Source organism: Panthera onca, chromosome C1, assembly GCF_046562875.1.
Source record: "Panthera onca isolate mPanOnc1 chromosome C1, mPanOnc1 haplotype 2, whole genome shotgun sequence".
Classification (NCBI taxonomy): Eukaryota; Metazoa; Chordata; class Mammalia; order Carnivora; family Felidae; genus Panthera; species Panthera onca.
In genome coordinates, this window is record NC_138346.1 from 55,390,226 (window position 1) to 55,410,908 (window position 20,683).

Genomic DNA, 20,683 nt, shown 5'->3' on the forward strand with positions numbered 1-20,683 from the left:
GTACAATTTAGTGATTCAACATATACAACACCTAGCCCTCATCACAAGTGCCCTCTTTAATACCCATCACCTGTTTCTTCCATCCACCCCCTACCCATCTTTTTTTTTTTTTTTTTAATACATATACAGTTTATTGTCAAGTTAGCTAACATCAGTGTATACGGTGTGCTCTTGGTTTTGGGGGTAGATTCCCATGATTCATCCCTTACAACACCCAGGGCTCATCCCAACAAGTGCCCTCCTCAATGCCCATCACCCATTTTTCCCCTGTCCCTCACCGCCCCCTATAAACCCTCAGTTTGTTCTATTTAAGAGTCTCTTATGATTTGCTTCCCTCCCTCTCCGTTTGAAACTATTTTTTCCCCTTTCCTTTCCCCATGATCTTCTGTTATGTTTCTCAAGTTCCACATATGAGTGAAAACATATGGTATCTGTCTTTCTCTGACTGACTTATTTCACCTAGCATAATCCTCTCCAGTTCCACCCACGTTGTTGCAAAAGGCAGGATTTCATTCTTTAAAGAAAGGGATAATCTCTATGCTAGGGCAGAAAAGACTCTGTTTCTATCCTAATAACCTAAAATTAATTTACAGGTTAGTAATTTCTTCCTTAGATCCTCCTATCTCAAATTTTTCCTTTGCTCATGGGTTTTAATGAGTTTCAATGGGCGATGCTGCAGAAGTCATTTGTGAAATAATTTTTATAGTGTGCACAAATAGCTAAATTTCATCAGGAAAAGCCTGGTCTGGCCTTCTTCCAGCCATGCTTCTCCCCGGGAGACTAGAAGTCTGTGGGAATTTACCCATCTGGATCCCATGGCCCCCTTCTAGATCAGGTGCTAGAATTCCCCCTCCCAACAACTCTAAGCTTATTCCACAGTCCACACTGGCCTTTCCTTTGGATTCATTCATCCAAAGGGCAGACCATCCACCACCAGTGTATGAATTTAGGCCTGAGGGGTGGCCAGTGGTGTTTGAGGTGAGTGTGGACAGAGCTCAGACATGCAGCTGGACTGCCTTCACATGTGTGGCCAAGGCCCCTGTGGGGCAGGACAGAGCCAGCTGCAGGAGGGGGGAAAGTGGGAAGGCCATCCATCGGGTCTGGTTCTCCTGTGCTGCCAGGTTTCCAGCTCACAGTTCTAAAGGGTCCAATCTGGCCTTGGGGGTTTTGTTATAAAAGGCATATTTGTCAAGGTCAAAGAACAGAATGTAAGCTATTTGACAGACTGTAGGTTTGATCTACAAATTTTAAATATTTACACATATGGAATTGGGGCCCCCATTTGTACTCTTGCTTTGAGCTCTGGAAATATTAGGGGCAGGCCTAAATCGAAGCTTCTCGTGGCCCACAAAACTAAATGCACACATTTACTGTCACCACCCAACCAGAGCCAACTAATGATCCTGGCTTTTCAGTTCTGAGCCACCTAATGAGTAGCTTTTTTTTCCAAGGAAAAAAGGAAAACACAAAAAACATCTTGAGTAAAAATAAAGACCTTCAATTAATAACATGACCTTCCAAATGGTTTCAAAGGATTTTACTAAGAGAACATTTTTGAGTGTTAAGACTTCAATATGTTACCTGCTTTTGCCACGACAGAATGAGATCAGGAGTAGAAAAGATAAAGGGGCTGGTGGGATCTCTGTACCATGATGAGTTCTGTAGCATGCCTAAACAAGAGGGCAGTACTGTGTGTTCCTCTTAGGACCACAGACACGAAGGGAAAATGATATTGTGTAAGCATTTCTATCCCAGGAATCTTTTCCTGTTAATAAAGGTGATGTTTTTTCTTGAATGTATTTGGATTATAATAGTGGCAGAGTTGGATAAGCTTGTGGTGACTGGAAGCTATCATCCACACGCATCCTCAGAAAATGACAAATGCATTATAATTAGCTCCCTAAAATAAGATCACTTGACTGTGTTGCAATCAAGCAGGAATAGAAATAGAAACCAGAGGGCTCACTATAGGCAAGAAGTGTTTTCTGGAATTTTACCTAATGGGTGCTGACTGGCTGCTTAAAAAGAAAATTCTTTGGAAAGGGTATTTCTTCTGTCTTGAGATGGTGCCTTTTTTGACCTCCACACATTCAGAAGTCTAGATGCCTTGTGTAACTCTACCAGTAGGTTCTGCTTTCTTATCTAAAATGCCCGTAAGGATCAATGGTACAGGATAGATTCACTTGCTGCTGTTTAAGGTAACTGTTTTATTTCTCCTTTACAAAGCACTTTATATTGTTTTTTTTCCTTGACTGTTGTGTGATATTATTTACCTTAACAAATGTGAGTTTGCAAATGCAAACACTGCTTTTGGTATTTCTAATGGTTACTTCTCCATAATGCTCTATCCACCTCCTCCCACTGAGAATATTATGTATACATGTGGTGACTTTATTCCATACATAGCAATCTCCATACCTAGGGAAGAATACAACATTGGTTAAAAACAATAAAGGTTACAAATATTTATGACTGTTTCTACTACTGGGAATATTATTTGGCCAAAGGTCTCTCTTCCCTCCTTTTCCCTCTCATTTCTTTGTTGAACATTTCTATGTAGTCAAGGATATTTATGATATGACTTATTCATTTAAGGAACATTTCAGTGCTTCCTGTAGGCCAGGTGCTAAAGCTACCAAGTTGAATAGGACCTGTGTCTTGCTCTCTTGGAGCCAACAGTATGGTAGGGGTAGATGGACATGGAAACAAATACTTACAATAAAATATGATGAGGAAGTAGCATGAGAACAGAGAAAGGGGAGTCCTTATATCTGCCTGGAACGTGCGGTAAGTATCAAGGAAGATTTGTTAGAGAAGGCTGGGTTCAGTCTAAGCTTGGAGGGTGGAAAGGAGGGTGCTGCAGACTGTAAAAGGCACTGACAAAGCCACAGAGGTCAGAATAGCATGGTGTATCTGGGGGCCTGCCAGTGGTGTGCCACACATGAGCGGGAATGGTGGGTGGCAAGACTGGCAAGGTGGATGGGGTGGAGCAGGGAAAGCCTTCAATGATGTCCCAATGAGTCTGGCTGGATTCACAGTGCAGGTAATGCGCCGCTGTGGAAGGATCTGAAGGAGGAGATAGGCATGGTAGGATGGGACTTTAAGTAAGATTATCCTCAGCACATTGTTTCATACTCTGAGTTAAGACCAAAGATGTGAATAATTCTTTGAGAAAAGACTAATGATCACAGCACGTACCTAATGCAAATTCTGGGACAGAGTTTCTGCCAAGGAATGAGATGACATAGCTTCAGATTGCCTTTAAGTTTACACATTATCTATATCTTCTTCTTTAATTTTTTTAACGTTTATTTATTATTTTGAGAGAGAGAGAGAGACAGAGAGCGAGCAGGGGAGGGGCAGAGAAGGGGACACAGAATTCAAAGCAGGTTCCAGGCTCCGAGCTGTCAGCACAGAGCCCGACGTAGGGCTCAAACCCACGAACCGCGAGATCATGACCTGAGCCGAAGTCGGATGCTCAACCAACTGAGCCACCCAGGCTAATAAAATTTATCTATTTTTCAAAATAAAATAAAACACTTCTAAGTTTCTAAGAAGATTTATGAGTTGGTATCATGTAGAGTCTATATACACCATGGTGTATACAGAGGGAAAACTCTTCTCATGAGTTTGCAAATAAAGTCTATTTTGTGGTTCTGGGAATTCTTCCCGTTCCCCACCTTCTTTCATATCCAATCCACCAGCAAATTCTGTCATTAAATAAGCAAAAAACAAAACAGAACAAAACACCACCAACCAAATGAAGAAAGAAACAAAACAACAATCAAGCCTTTGGCCTCAATGAAAACTTCAATTAATTTAAAAAATTTATAGGCTATATCCTCTAGAAAAATACCATAAAAGAATTTTATCACTCTTCCTCAATAACTTAGACATTAGAAATAGTCCCTGGATCTAAGGTGAATTCAAAAGTGAAAACATATATTATATAGAAAAAAGTGGCTAAAAAGAACCTCTGATGTAAAATGCAAACTAACATGGTGACTGGGACAGGTAGGTGGCTGGTATTGACTTGATGAACGGAGGATGAGCAGAGAGAAGTAGGGAGCTTTGATATAGATGCTAAAGTCCTCATTTGCTTTTGGTGGAGGGATCCATTCTCAAAACTTAGGAGATGTTAACAGAAGCTTTGGGCATACATAGAAATGGACTGTTGGCACCTTCTAGAGTTTCAAAGGCCCATTTCTGATTTAGAAAAGCAGGTAAGAGACCAAAAGGAAGATGAGAGCAACCTACCTGGGAAGCATGACATTCAGTGTTCCAACAGGCAGGATTTCCATCGACTTCCCCCAGAACTTGTTTTTCCATCTGATATCTAAACAACATAGGGAGAAGAGAAGAAATATATATTCCATATCTAATCATTTATTCTATAAAAACCTAACATGTGTATCACACTCCACATTCCACAAAGAACTTTTGCAATCACAATTGATTCTATATTGTTGATTTAACATATCAAGTAACTGGGGATGGCCCACGGTGAAAAGATTAACTGTGAACCAAAAAAATCTACTGTCTATGTTTCTCCATGACACATGTTCCTTATCTGTTTCAACTAATACAACTGGGAAAAACTCAGAACAGTATGTGTATATACATGTGTGTATGAATATTCACGTACACATATACACATAGACTCTACTGTGCTTTAATGTCTAGATAAATGTTGTTGTAAGTCTTAACTAAATGGTGGAAAGAGTTAACATACATGTTAAAAATAAGATGTATAATAAAAATAATTGCAGTAAGGCAATACCATGGATTTATTTACATATTGATTTGAAAAGTTATATGATTTGGGAAAATAGTAAAAAAATAAAATCTCTAATACAGAAAGTAAGTTTTATGAGAAAATGAAATTAACCTAAGGAAGATGTTCCTATGCTGGTTGTTAAGATATGGTCCAGGGCTCATATGATGTTTATCTCACATGATGGCTTTATGTGTTACTGGGGGACACTCAGGTTTGCCTATGCATTTGTAATAACCACTTGGCCCCATTTTGATGGACTGTAAGTAAGGGAGCTTAGTGTGGTTTCCACAAAATTTCTGACTCTTTGTTATGACCAAGAAATGACTTATTTTCTCATTTTGCAATCAAATACAGTCATAGTACTCTATCATTTTGTGTGTTTCCAGGTTGAGAAAGTGCATACGAGAAGAGGCATTCTGTGAGCAATGACGCTCCCTTCCAAACATGAAGGAACAATTTATACTTAATGGTTAAACGTACATATGCAGTTGACCCTTGAGCAACATGGGTTTGAAATGCATGGGTCCACTCATAGGCAGATTTTCTTTGATCAATAGGGTACAGTACTATAAATATATTATCTCTTCCTTATGATTTTCTTAATAACAATTTCTTTTCTCTAACTTATTTTACTATAAGAACATAGTACATAATACATACAACATACAAAATATGTGTTCATTGACTGCTTATGCTATTGTTAAGGCTTCTGGTCAATGGTAGCCTTTTAGTAGTTAAGTTTTTGGAGGAGTCAGAAGTAACACGAAATTTAGACTGTGGGGGTCAGCACCCTAACCCCAGTGTTTTCAAGGGTCAACTGTATATAGTTTTCTTTCTAAAGGGGTTTTGAAGGATACCTGGGGGGCTCAGTCGGTTAAGTGTCCGACTCTTGATTTCGGCTCAGGTCATGATCTAGTGGTTTGTGAGTTTGAGCCCTGCATTGGGCTCTGAGCTCATAGTGCAGAACCTGCTTGGGATTCTCCCTCTCTCGCTCTCTCTGCTCATGCGCATGCACTCTCTCTCTCTCTCTCAAAATAAATAAAAATAAATAAACTTTAAAAATCAAAAGGGGTTTTGAAACTTGTAATTTCAGGTAAGTTTGTAACATTGTGATTAAACATTCTGGTTAAGTAGAGACTTCAATTCAAATCCCTGAGCCTCAGTGAGTTAAAGACCACAAATCAGCACAATGTTTACATATGTAAATAGACTGTGGCCATAGATGATGTGCCACAGAAACTTCTTTCACAATTAAGATCTTGAACACACTCAAAAAACAAGAAGGCAGCAGTTAGAACCTCCATATTATAGAGGGCAGATAATGAGGCATAATGAGGTAGAGTGATGGCCCTGAGCTGGCATAGTGGGCATGGAGCTCTGCTGTCTCTAGGGCTTTGTTGCCTACGTATACAATTTCATCTCCCAAATGGTTTCATGTTTAAAGCCAGGAAATCTAATTTCTCAAACTCAACTCCACACCAATTACTAACATTCTCCGAGTTCCAAAGGCAGAAATCTAACCTGAGCATAATGTACATTTAGAAAGCAGAAACTGTTTCATTGGATTTTGAAGTTATAATTGAAATACAAACCTTGCCAAAACACAAAATTCTTGGATTCACAGTGACAGGCAGAAATGGGTGGATGGTGGCTAACCTGGTAATTAAAAACAAAAAAGAAGGCAATGTCATCAGTGTTAAAACTTCTATAAATGATTAAGTTTTTTGCAACATATACAGGCTACCCCCAAATAAAAAAGTAGTCAACTCATCCATCTCTGTTACTGAATTATTCTCAAAATGTGTAAGTAAATTACTGAATCGGTCACTTTAAGACTTCATGCTTATATAAACACTCTCTAGAGAAGTTACATACATTAAAAGATAAGCAAAGTGAGTTTTCTGGAAGCTGGTAACATACCCCACTGAAAGCAGTGGTTTATCAAAAAAGCCGTTTTCATCGTCAAACTGTCTTCCTATAGTTTCTGCACAGAAACCTCACTGAGTCCAGTTGGGCTTACCTGTTCTGAGAAAAATCGGAATCCCTTGTCCTCTCTAATGCATTCGTAAGTCTCCCCGAGGACAGGGTTGAATGGCTTACTTCCTGCTCTGAAATAGGTGGAGCAATATCCTGAAACTGCAAATGCAGCAATAAGAACCTGTTAAAACATTTAAGAAAGGAAAATAATATAGGAGAGACTACTTCCAGGTCTGTTCGTCCCTCATTCCTCTAGATTTTACACCCCCCTGTCAATGGGGGCTGATTTGGCAGCATTTGCATTCTCTATTATTTGCACAGGCTCTTCATAAACTCATGGGTAAAAAAAGGAGTGAAATGAGGCTCAACTTGGATGGGAAACAGCAGGCAACTGAGGCCAAGTATTCTTCATTCACCTGTCACCCAGTTTTTGGAGTGTCACAGAGTTCAATGGTTCTGACACCTAGTTTATAGGTTATGCCATTTGCATAGCTTAGTGCCATGTGCAGGAGGCTCGTGGCTGCTGGTGCTTTCTTTCCAGAGGGCAGTCAGGTTTTCCACAGTCATATGGAGTAGAGGCCAGGGCAGAGCACAAATAGGAGGCTATTTTTTCTGACCCAAGTTCTTGAACAAATGGGCTCTCTTGGCTTTCAGGAAAAGCTAATAAAGCAAGGCCATGTAACGCTTCAGACCTATAAGGAGTGTGATACCTTTACCTCCTAACTTCAGAAACACTCATGACAAAGATAAGTCACAAAGCATATGTCTTCTATAGAGGTATCTGGAACTTTACGGCCCTGCCCAATTTACGCGAACTGCTTGGTGAGAGTGTTACGCAAAACCCAAAGATGCCATCCTAATGAATACTGCCTTAGTCCACATCTAGGGTTGATGAATCCTTAAAAAGCGCTGTTCTATTATTTATTACCATGCGCTCATAGGGGTCATCAGTTTCTGAAGCCTTGTCCAGAAGCTCACTGTATTCGATCTCCTCACAGAGATGCTGCAGCGTGTTGAGTGGCTCATTCAGCTCCACAGGCATGGAGACTTTAGACAAGTCTTTACCAATGTTGTTCCTCAAGATATTCCACAGGTTAATGTTACTGGTGTCAGGACAGGGAGCTGGCAGGCATGTTCGACGTCCATTTCGGAAGGCCCCTCCTGTAAGCTCCCCATTCAAGACTGGAAGAGAGGGAAAGACAAGAATCATAATAAAAGATACTTCGCTTTTTTGATTTCATCACATCTAGGAAGGAAATAACTCTTTCAAATAATTATGATTGTGATACATTTCTTACGCCTTCACTATACTCTCTCAAGAGTGAATGGAATTATTTCAACACAGGGATGCTAATAAATGCACAAAATGTCAATGTATAATTTTTTTTTAAACAAGGTATTAAATAAACTCAAATAATAGTCCAGAGAAGATAAGTCAAATTTTAAAAAAAGTACATAGAGTTAATAAGAAAGACTCGGGCTTTTGGTTTAAGCAAGAAGTAAAATTTTTTCATTTAAGCATCTACCTAACAGATTTTTCAACCATTTACCTCAGCAGATTGTACAAACATAAAATGTATTGAAGAAACAATTAGTAAGGAGAGAAAATGATTATTCACTGAATCACCAGGGTTCTCAAGAAGACAGAACAACCTGGAAGCTCAAAGGATGCCTACTTTGCCGAGAAATGTTGTCTGCAACACTGGTGTTGTCTTCAGATATATTATCACTCACATCACTGATGTAAGACTCATCATCTGAAGCCTAAAAAGGGAAAGCACACAGAAAGGATCAGAATTCTTGTTTCATCTCAAAAGGTCAAAAAATCAAATGATTAAGAACAAACTGTTGTCCAAATAAATAGCCTGGGTCACAGGGAGAAATGGGCTTGGCCCACATGCAATGAACACTTGAGCGAGAGTGTGTGCCATCAGCCGGAATATAGCACTGCTCGAAAGCAGCCTTTGTTTTTTATTAAAAAAATGTTTTTTAATGTTTATTTATTTATTTTGAGAGAGAGAGAGAGACAGAGAGAGAGAAAGAGCAGGGGAGGGGCAGATAGAGAATTCCAAGCAGGCTTCCACACTGTCAGTGTGGAGCCTGATGTGGCACTTGAACCCACAAGACATGAGCTGAGTAGAAACCAAGAGTCACTTAACCAACTGAGCTACCCAGGTGCCCCCAAAGCAGCCTTTGTCTTTAAGTAGCTCCCTGCCTTAGTTGGGGTGAGAGGCTGCGGGAGGCCAGTACATAATCAGGTGTATTTCAGCATAATACAATAAGAACATGCAAAAAAAAGGAGGGCTTCTACTCCTCCCTAGAGGGGTCAGGAGAGGCTGCTCAGAGGAAATAAAATTGGCACTTGGTGTTGGAGAGGTATTTAGAAAGGAAAGAAGCACAGGAGGAAGGGAGAGTGTACACAGGTAAGGAACACGAGGGAAACATTCCATTCTAGGAATGCTCAGGAGTTGAGGGGCTGTGACAGAGGGTGGGATGAACAGGAGGAGGGTCCCACTGTGAAGGGCGTTTCATGACAACATAAAGGGATCCATAAAATCCCACAGAGTTATTACATGCAAGGGGATGACTGAGTCACTGTTAGTTTTCAGGAAGACACCTGGCTGCTTTGCCTTTGGGAGCTCAGCTAAGAGGATACTACATAGATCTGTGTAGGAGATAACTGACAGCTTAGGTTCAGACGGCCACAGTGAAGATCTGGAAGTAAAGCTGCTTGAGAGCCACATTTGATGACAATGGACAAAATTTGGCAGATTATTTAGGAGTGAGAGAGGAAGATCCAGGGATGGGGGAAATCAAGAATTACGCCCCTCTGTATAAGAGAAAAACATGTCATAAAATGAAACCAAAATTTGCATGGGGATAAAGTTAAGGGGCAACATATGTACTAATACGGGGAGCTAGAAATGGATCAGGTAAGAAAACAGAGCAGGACAATAGAGCCACTCAGAAATGGGAATAACCAACAGGTCTACTGTAGGCAAGAAAGCTGTTGGGGCGCCTGGGTGGCTCAGTTGGTTAAGCGTCCGACTTCGGCTCAGGTCATGATCTCGTGGTCCGTGAGTTTGAGCCCCGTGTCGGGCTCTGTGCTGATGGCTCAGAGCCTGGAGCCTGCTTCCGATTCTGTGTCTCCCTCTCTCTCTGACCCTCCCCCGTTCAAGCTCTGTCTCTCTCTGTCTCAAAAATAAATAAACGTTAAAAAAAAAATTAAAAAAAAAAAAAGAAAGCTGTTGATACACATACTTACTGTCTTGAAAATGGAAATAACGCTACATTTATTTCTGCATATATAACAAAACATTCTTATTGTAAAAATTAGAAATTATGTGAGGGTAAACAGATTATATAAAAATGAACCATAATTCCATCACCTAGTGGAAACCACTTCTAACATCTGGATATTACCCCCAATTTTGAAATGCCTATAAAAACATGTTGATATATTTATCTTTAGATACTGAACAAGGGGGTCAGTTTATATACTGTGTTATGGTGTTCTGAATATATTTCCATTTTAATAAATATACCTCTCATCTTTATTTGGAAAGTCAACATAATTCATTATACAGGTATAACACAAGGAACTTAGCCAACCTTTAAATGGTTTCCAAATTTTGGTGCAGCTGGGTGGCCCAGTCCATTGGGTCTGACTCTTGGTTTCCACTCAGGTCATGATCTCACGGTTTTGTGGGTTTGAGCCCCCTGTCAGGCTCTGCACTGACAGCGTGAAGCCTGCTTGGGATTTTCTCTCTCCCTGTCTCTCTGCCCCTCCCACAATCCCGCTGTCTCTGACTCTCTGAAAATAAATATACTTTAAAAAAAATGGCTTCCAACTTTTTATTATTACTGACAACACTTGGATGCACATCGTTGTAAGTCTATTTCTGTGATTCTGTCTGGCAATTTCATTAACATTTATTCCTAGCTGTGAAACTGCTGGATCAAATGGGTCACATTTAGGCTTTAGACACATGTTGCCAAGTTGCTCTCTGGAAAGATGGTAGTAATTTGTTCTCACTAGCAGCAGACGAAAACATCCATCTCCTTACACCCACTTAAACACTATCCCTTTTTAGTATCTATTTACCTTATGTAGAAAAATTTCTTTTTAAATTCTGCATTTTATCTTTTTTTAAATTTGCGGTTTTTTTCCTTAAAATTTTTCTTTTAATTTTAAAAATTTACATCCAAGTTAGTTAGCATATAGTGCAATAACGATTTCAGAGATAGAATCCAGTGATTCATCCCCTATATATAACACCCAGTGCTTATCCCAGCAAGTGTCCTCCTTAACCCTTGCCCATTTAGCCCATCCCCCCCACCCACAACCCCTCCAGCAACCCTCAGTTTTTTCTCTGTATTTAACAGTCTCTTATATTTTGTCCCCCTCCCTATTTTTATATTATTTTTGCTTCCCTTCCCTTATGTTCATCTGTTTTGTACCTTGAATTCCACATATGAGTGAAGTCATGATATTTGTCTTTCTCTGACTAATTTTGCTTAGCATAATACACTTTAGTTCCAACCATGTTATTGCAAATGGCAAGATTTCATTCTTTTTGATTGTTCAGTAATACCCCATTGAGTATGTGTGTGTGTGTATATATGTGTGTGTGTGTATATATATATATATATATATATATATATATATATACACACACACACATCTTTTTTTTGACTTTAACTTTTTAATTTATATCCAAATTAGTGTATAGTGCAACAATGATTTCAGGAGTAGATTCCTTAATGCCCCTTACCCATTTAGCCCACCCCCCCCCCACACCCCCTCCAGTAACCTTCTGTTTGTTCTTCATATTTATGAGTCTCTTATGCTTTCTCCCCTCCCTGTTTTTGTATTATTTTTGCTTCCCTTCCCTTATATTCATCTGTTTTGTCTCTTAAAGTCCTCATATGAGTGAAGTCATATATTTGTCTTTCTCTGACTAATTTCACTTAGCCTAATAACCTCCAGTTCCATCCACGTAGTTGCAAATGGCAAGATTTCATTCTTTTTGATTGCCGAGTAATACTCCATTGTATATATATATATATACACACCACATCCTCTTTATCCATTCATCCATCAATGGACATTTGGGCTCTTTCCATACTTTGGCTATTGTTGATAGTGCTGCTATAAACATTGGGGTGCATGTGTCCCTTTAAAACAGCACACCTGTATCCCTTGGATAAATACCTAGTAGTGCAATTGCTGGGTCATAGGGTAGTTCTATTTTTAATCTGTAAACTTGTTTTCTTTCACACATTTTTTAGTTTGTCATATAGAGTGCATTTGGCAAGTTTGAAATTTATTTTTTAATGTGGTTTTAGCTCTTTTTTTTCCATGTAAAAGTTTTAAATTTGTAGATAATAAAATCAATCAGTCTTTGCCTTTAAGGTTTCAGGCTTTCTTGCTGATGTTTTAAAAATTAAAGTTGAGGAGGATTAATATATTTATGGATAACAATGATAGAACTACTGTATATATAAATGAAGAATGATGGTTTTGCTTTGCACACTGAGCAAGTCTATAAAGATGGAAAATTAAAAGTAAAGTCTTTTCCTGATTCACATTTTCCCACTGCAACTGGTTTCCAGTTCTTATTGACTGTAAAAGAGCTGATGGTTAAATCATCATGGCACATGAAAGCCACCTTCCTAAGCTTGATAGAAAAAAAAAAAAAAAAGAGTAAATCAAAGTCTTCCACATGATTTCTCTTTAAAAAGCTAATCACACCTAATTATGTTAGAGGAGACAAATGCCTTCTTAAGCCAAATTCGTGTTGCATGCTTATGTACTGTTTGAACATTTGTTAAGATAACATTCATGTTTATCCTACAAAAAGCTATAAACAGCCCATTTCTCTTGAATTTCTAATCCCTCCCAAGCTAATCCATGATAAAAATGGTCCAATACCCATTTCCTTCTAGAATGAATGGTCCATGTAGAATGTAAAACAATTCTACAATGACAGTGGGCCCTGAGTAAGACCTACATTCTCATATGTGTGAGGAATAGCTAAGGCTGGGCAGTCTGGCTGTGGTCCATGTACATTATCTTGTATATAAAGTTAAGGCTCTGCAGTATTATAATAAAACAATCAATATACATTCATTTTCTTCCCAATGGTCAAGAAGTCCTGGGGACAAATATTTCTCTTTAAGAGCTTAGGGATTCAAAAGAATTCAGGAAATATATATATATATTTTTCTATACGTGACCAGGCATATAGTATTGTGGAAACAAGTTAATAGTAGAGGAAAGGACGTAGATCATTCTGGGAGCAAGAAGAGCATTTTTTTTAAGGAGCTGAACATTCGTTAAATGAAGCGCATTGGTAGATATCACACAAAACAGATTTTTTTCCCACTCATGGAAAATGTTAATGTAAGACAGCTAATGCCCAGATGTTTCTCAAATTAACCATGTGTTAAAGTGCTATAAGCATTCCTTCATTCAGTTAGCAAATATTTGGCCCCTGAAAGTCCCCAGAAGAATAGAAATTACAAAAGGCTGCAGCTGAGAAGAGAGAGCAGATTATAAAGTCTTTGTGTGATAACTAAGGAGTTTAGATAGTTATGTTAAGGACCCTGGAGAATAGGGACATGATCAGATTTCCATTTCAGAAAGATTAATCAGGCTGTCCAGTGGAAAATGGATTAGAGGGGCAAGAAAGAAGGCAGGAAAAGCAGTAATGGGGATTGATCAGGTAATCCAGTGGGGAGATGATGGAGGGTTCAATCGGAGTAGTGGCAGTGAAGCTGTAGGAAAATGTATGGATTTGGTAGTATTTAGGTGACAGATGTTACAGAGCCAAGGAGGAAATCAATGTGGTGAGTCCTAGTAGGGCAGATGGGGTGAAGGCCAATACCCAGGTATTTGATGTGAACACTTGGGTAGAAGAGCACTTAGATAAGCAATATGAGAAGTATGGGCAGGATTCTCCCCACTTGGGATATGTGTGTGTGTAAGGGGTTTGTTGATTACTCCATTTTTGGACATGCTGAGAGGTTGTGTGGCACACGCAGGTGACAATGTCTCACAGGCAGCTGGTTATGTGGATCCTGAGTTGACTCTTGCTCTCTCTTCAGACCTGTTCTCTCTCTGAGCTTTATTTATTTATTTATTTTTGTTTTTTAAATGTTTTTGAGACAGAGAGAGCGAGAAAGAGAGAGAGAGAGAGAGAGAGAGAACAAATGCATATGAGAGCAGGAGAGGGGCAGAGAGAAAGGGACAGAGAATCCCAAGCAGGCTCCATGCTTAGCACGGAGCCCAATGCAGGGCTCAAACTCATGAACCGTGAGATCATGACCTGAGCCAAAATCAAAAGTTGGATGCTTAACTGACTCACACAGGCACCCCTCTCTTTGAGCTTTAGATTTGAATACCCAAATGCTGGCCAGATAACTCCACTGAGAGGTCTGATAAATACATAATGCCTCAAAGTAAATGCATCATCTCCGTGTGCCCCCATCCTTCCCTCTGCCACTAGGTTCACTCTTCCCCCAGAGCCGGTACCACCATGCTGCTTTGGCTTGTGACATAAATAACCTGCTTCACATCCTCTTCATTTCTGTATTGTCAGTGTCTGTGACAAGTGGCACTTGGGCACCCAGTCAGTGTGCCTCCAAGAACTTGAAAATAGGGAAATTAGGTTGCTTACAGAGGAATAAGCTACAAAGTCATCGGATGATGGGTCAGAGCTCAGATAACATGGAGCCAAGTTTGACTGTAACCTGACTGATGACGGATGAAGGGTGGTCAGCAACGGGAGGTCAGAAAAGAGAGACTCAGAAAAGAAAATGCTAGTAGCATGCCTCCAGCATGGTGGTCCCTGGGGGGTGTGGAGATGCGCAAATACCCCGTCCATGTGGCAGAGTAGCCCGATAACCGAGACAAAGCTGTGCGGGAGGCTATTACATTGCAGCCCTCCCAGCCTTTGGTTCCTTCAAATCACTTTTCCTGCTCCGGTTCCTTGCTCACCAAGCAATGTGCTGACTAGAGTTAGGCTTCCCATGTGGGTTGGCCTTAGGGAAAGAGATATAAATCAGCAAGCATGATTATTCTGCCCATCTGATAGCATCTGATCAATTATCATTATGAATAATTAAACTAGTACTCCGGCTTGTACATGGGAGTCCCTGTGAATCTGTTAACATATGACTAGCAATCTGAGAGGCAGGTGCATGGCTTGGTGTGGTAACAAATTCAGTACCCGATACAAGAATTCTATTTTACCTCTCCCCCACTATAAAAGTGAGATGTGTTCATTATTTCTTTCTCTTCTCCACTTATTTTTGTTTCTAAAATTGCTCATAATTTCAAACATCCAAAAACAACTACAACTAATTGTCAGGATGTTTCCTTCCAATCTATTTTCTATGCATATGGAAATAACATTTATCAACTATTTGTTATTTAGCAACTATTTCACTTCCTTTTTGTAAAAATGCAGTACCAAATCTGCAACCTCAAATGACAAAAGTTTTAATCAACTGTGTGGGAAAGAGCTTTGGCTGCTTCTCCCATGCCGAAAGAAAGATTCAAAGGAAGGAAGGAAGGAAAGAAGGAAGGAAAAGAAAGACAAAAGAAAGAGAGACAAAAAGAGAGAAAAAAAGAAAATTCAAAGTATGCTTAACTAAATTTCTAAATTTCAGTTAAAGGATCAATTTCTGCAACATGATTAAGGAAAACTCTGTTTCCAAGACTTAGGAGCATGAAGAACAATCCAAAAAACCTTTATGGGTACAAACCTCCAATTATAAAATAAGTAAGTCCTGGGGATGTAACGTACAGCATGTCAACTATAGTTAATAACACTGTGCTGCATATCTGATTGTTGCTAAGAGAGTGGATTTTACAAGTTCTCATCACAAGAAAAAAAAATTCTGTAACTATGCATGGTGACAGATGTTAACTAGACGGACTGGGGTGAGCATTTTGCAATACATACAAAAATCGATTCTTATGTTGTACACCTGAAACTAAATAAGGCTGTATGTAAATTATACCTCAGTAAAAAACAAAACAACAAAAAAGTTTTTATGTTAGCCAGTGGTAACCTCCAAAACCCATAATTACCCAACTATATATTCTAGACATTAACCTTCTTCTTCTTCTTTTTTTTTTTTTTTATTTTTTTTAACATTTATTCATTTTTGCGAGACAGAGACAGACAGAGCATGAGTGGGGGAGGGGCAGAGAGAGAGGGAGTCACAGAATCTGAAACAGGCTCCAGGCTCTGAGCTGTCAGCACAGAGCCCGACGTGGGGCTTGAATTCACGGACAGTGAGATCATGACCTGAGCTGAAGTCGGACGCTTAACTGACTGAGCCACCCAAGTGCCCCATCCTTCTTTTTAAAATATAACTTATTATCAAGTTAGCTAACAAATAGTGTATACAGTGTGCTCTTGGCTTCAAGGGTAGACTCCCATGATTCATCACTTACATGCAACACTCAGTGTTCCTCCCAACCAAGTGCCCTCCTCAAAGCCCACCCATTTTTCCCTCCCTCCTGCTCACCCCCCATTAACCCTGTTTGTTCTCTGTATTTAAGAGTCTCTTATGGTTTGCCTCCCTCTCTGTTTGAAACTATTTTTTTCCCTTTCCCTTCTCCCATGGTCTTCTGTTAAGTTTCTCAAATTCCACATATGAATAAAAATATATGATATCTGTCTTGCTCTGACTTATTTAACTTAGCATAATACCCTCCAGTTCCATCCATGTTGTTGCAAATGGCAAGATTTTATTCTTTTTCATTGCCAAGTAGTATTCCATTGTATATATAAACCACATCTTTATCCATTCATCAGTTGATGGACATGTGGACTCTTTCCATAACTAGGCTATTGTTGTAGTGCTGCCATAAACATTGGGGTACATGTGCCCCTATGAATCAGCACTCTTGTATCCTTTGGATAAATTCCTAGTAGTGCAATTGCTGGGTCATAAGGTAATTCTATTTTTAATTTTTTGAGGAACCTCCACACTGTTTTCCAGAGTGGCTGCACCAGTTTGCATTCCCACCAACAGTGCAAGAGGGTTCCCATTTCTCCACATCCTCGCCAACATCTGTTGTTGTCTGAGTTGTTAATTTTAGTCACTCTGACAGGCGTGAGGTGGTATCTCAATGTGGTTTTGATTTGTATTGCCCTGATGATGAGCGATATTGAGCATCTTTTCATGTTAGACATTTGAAGCTCAAATCTGGGATGTCTGGGTGGCTCAGTCAGTTAAGCGTCCGACTTCAGCTCAGGTCATGATCTTGCAGTTTGTGAGTTTGAGCCCCGTGTCAGGCTCTGTGCTGACAGCTCAGAGCCTGGAGCCTGCTTTGGATTCTGTGTCTCCCTCTTTCTCTGCCCCTCCCCTGCTCATGCTCTGTCTCTCTCTCTGTCTCTCAATAATAACTAAACATTAAAATAATAATAATAAAGAAGCTCAAATTCATGTCTCTGGCAAAGATGTATGTGTGTGTGTATGTGTGTGCACACACATGCATGCACACACACAGGTGTATAAATGGTGATATTCAAATTCTCTCATTCTTTCTACATTTAACTAGTTTCCTTCTACAAAAACAATTGCCATCAACTATTTGCTTACCCCGAAATACAAATTGTACAGGAGCGTCTGAATAAATGCTAGATTCTTTCCTTTTATTCATCCAATTTAGTAAGTAATAAGTTAGCACCCCAAAGTATTAAGTAAATGGGAACCAATGTAGTTTACATGTTTTGGCTTTCCTACAATTTGAGAATCTTATTATGATGTAAAAAAAAAAAAAGTCCCATAGTCTTACTTTCTTTAACCCAAACTCATTATCAGAAGCAGTTGGAGTTGACACATCAAAAAACCTTACCTCATTCTCTGACGAACTTGCAGAGAGCAGCACCTCCTGGGCATCAAAGAACTCGGAGACAGACTCTGACATGGACAGGCGGCTTTCGTTGGCTACCTGCTGTGACAGGGGGAGACTGACATGGATTTGTTCACCAGCCTACAGAGGAGAGAAGCACTTGCTGTCATTGTTTTTCCCTTGAAAGAAAACCTATTTGTTGAAATTAGACCATTATGTGCCAGGCCAGATTTCTAGAGAAATTCACACCATATGTTAAAAGAGTGGTGACCACAAGTAATTTTCGCTTGCAACTCAGTAATGACCATTGCATAAGTTTTCTTCTAATATGTCTAAAGAATCTGAAAGGCATAGTTGAAAGGTGTTGGTACTGTGACTCGATTTCAGATCTATGCTCAATGGATATTAAGTGGAGTTTAACAGCTTGAACCCCTAACAATACCCCGATTTGATTGTGCAGACAGGTTCATTCTCATATACTTAGATCTGTTGTTACTAGCCATATTCTAACCAGTATACTAAATCTCAAGACATATTTGTAGAAGCCTCTAGATATGCTAAGAAAACAATCTATAAAACTAATTTTTGATACAGAATACAGAAGTAATTTTCCAATTTGATCATGGATTTTGACCAATGAGATAAGAGGACTAGAGTATTAAACCTATGTCAAATTATATTTTTATTCAGTAAGTCAAACTGTGTGTGTATGTGTGTGTGTGTGTGTGTGTGTGTGTGTGCACGCGTGCGTGTAAAATAGTACACATTTCAGGTTGGAAAGATTCAAACTAAGACTAAGATTCAAACTAAGATTTAACAATTTTTGAATGATCAAGTTTTGGAAATAATTTTGGATTCTGAGCAGGTGAGTGAGCCTGAGTATCACCAGATATCATGTGATATCAGCATGAAGGTGAGTGGACATAGGGTGGGAAATTTAAGTCAAAAAGAAGTTGTCTTGGGGTGTCTGGGTGTCTCAGTTGGGTAAGCATCCAACTCTTGGTTTCAGTTCAGGTCACGATCTCTCAGTTCATGAGATCGAGTCCCATGTTGGGCTCTGTGCTGACAGCATGGAGCTGGCTTGGGATTCTCTCTGTATGTGTCTCTGCTCCTCCCCCCACTAACTCTCACTCTTTCTCTCTCCCTCTCAAAATACAAAAATAAACATTAAAAAAAGAGAAGCTGTCTTGGGATGGCATATCCCAAGCAATTAGATGATAGAATCCTGTCACCTATAGATGTTTAGTAAAATGTGCTTCTGTAAATATGACCTTCACATTAGTTACAACCCTTACCTTGTTACATATATTACTGTATCTAAGGCTCTAATATTACTGTTGAAAAGTATAAAGTCTCATGGTTATAAAATCATAATTTTATAAAGGGTTATAAGCAGAATTATATACTAAGTCTAGCCCAAATACTGAATGTTTTTCTATCCTTTTACTAATACCTCAAAAATTCTACTGAAAAATGGAATAATAATAGCACCCACCTCAGAGGTCATTGGGAGGGTCAAATGAAATAACACACGTTAAGTTGTTAGCACAATGCCTACCGCACAGTTAGCATTCATTCACTTGACCTCTGTTAGCAACTAATTATTAATTATCATCATCACTTTTAGTAACTGCAATAGCATCATTAGTATTATTTTAGCAAGGTTAGGTGATTTCTTTCCTAAGATAGGGCTTTCAAAATAAACCTTAAGAAAACTTGCATTTAGCACCCTCTCAGCTAAAAATGTTTTTTCCCCAACATTTCATGGGTCATTTGATGATAATGAACATTTCAAATGAAGACTGCGACAGACACAGGAAATTCACAAGCTGGAGTAGATATACAAACTAAATATTCAGTAGCATCAGATGAACATAGATATAAATAAAAAATAGACACTGATCACCAAGAAGAAATTATATTGAGCTTATGGACATCCCTCACTCTAAAGAACACTGGACTGTCAACAACACAAATACTTATGCAGAGAATCTTCTTAACATTGTAAGAACTGTAAAAAAGAACCCCCCACCCCCAAATATACAGTAGAATTAGATGCCATAAAATAAGTACTCGACATCTATTAAAAATGAGTCTTACCTCATCAGGGCTAGGAATAATATTTACACTGACAACCTGATCACAAATAATAGATTCTGAATGTATTCTGTTCAACCGACTTCTTAGTTCAGCATTCTGGTTGAGTGCCTTAAAATAACAAAAATTGCACATGTAATTTCAAGTTAATAAGCAAGCATAAAGCAGAACAAGCACACAAATACACATTAGACAACAAAGTCTAGGATGTTCTTAGCTATAATTTGTGGAGTCATCATAGGCCAGATCCTACTGTTAAGAAGGAAATGAATGGCTCAGAATTAAGGTATTCATTTTTTTTTTGGTAAAATAATACTGCTGCTTAGTAGGTTAGTGGGTTAAAGAGTTCACAGATTTCATAACAAAAAAAAATGATTCATGGAATTATCTCCCCTTTGGAGTCAGGCCCATTACATCCAAACCCAATCTACCACCACATATATATTATATTTTACAGCCTGGGATAAAAACTATGGATTCTTTCCATTTTTTTTTTTTTTGTTGTTGTTGTTCTAGTTTCTAAAGTTTAGAACTTGTCTCAGAGCCAGATAGTTATCCTAAAAATTATTTGGAAATGGAAGGAACAATGACCTGACTTTAATTTATAGAATTATATTTTATTCCAGTGAAAAAAATACTTGTATTTTCATTTCCTAGGAGCACATGCATATGACAGTATGGAAGAACTAACTCATGTACAGACCCAAAGGTGCCTTCATTGAGCAGTGTAGACCTTGACAAGCATAATAAAGAAGACATCACCGGAAGGAAACAAACTCCAAGTTATCAGCATCACACGACTTTCAACATACCCAGAGTCTGCATCAGTAAAACACTACCTGGCACAACAATTTAGTACGTGTGGCAGGAAGAGAATAGCTTTACATAAGCATGGTCTCCCTACAGGTGCCCTGTGGACAAAGGTACTGTCATCACATCAATGCATGGGAACATGT

The 20,683-nt window shown here is 39.0% G+C and overlaps 1 protein-coding gene across 16 annotated transcripts in view; it reads right to left on the minus strand.

Moving 5' to 3' along the window:
• The window catches only part of OSBPL6 (oxysterol binding protein like 6), a 214,256-nt gene that overhangs the window by 5,455 nt on the left and 188,118 nt on the right, over window positions 1-20,683 (minus strand). For 11 of the 16 annotated variants that reach the window (XM_078451134.2, XM_060621940.3, XM_060621947.3 and 8 more), the window contains 8 exons: window positions 19,731-19,838; window positions 17,634-17,771; window positions 8,431-8,518; window positions 7,683-7,936; window positions 6,798-6,935; window positions 6,370-6,433; window positions 4,258-4,336; window positions 2,274-2,418 (listed from right to left, as the gene is read on the minus strand). In XM_078451134.2, coding sequence (XP_078307260.2) covers window positions 2,274-2,418; window positions 4,258-4,336; window positions 6,370-6,433; window positions 6,798-6,935; window positions 7,683-7,936; window positions 8,431-8,518; window positions 17,634-17,771; window positions 19,731-19,838 — 1,014 coding nt within the window. The remainder of the gene's footprint in view (window positions 1-2,273; window positions 2,419-4,257; window positions 4,337-6,369; window positions 6,434-6,797; window positions 6,936-7,682; window positions 7,937-8,430; window positions 8,519-17,633; window positions 17,772-19,730; window positions 19,839-20,683) is intronic. The other 5 variants (XM_060621954.3, XM_060621949.3, XM_060621942.3 and 2 more) reach the window with 4 other exon arrangements.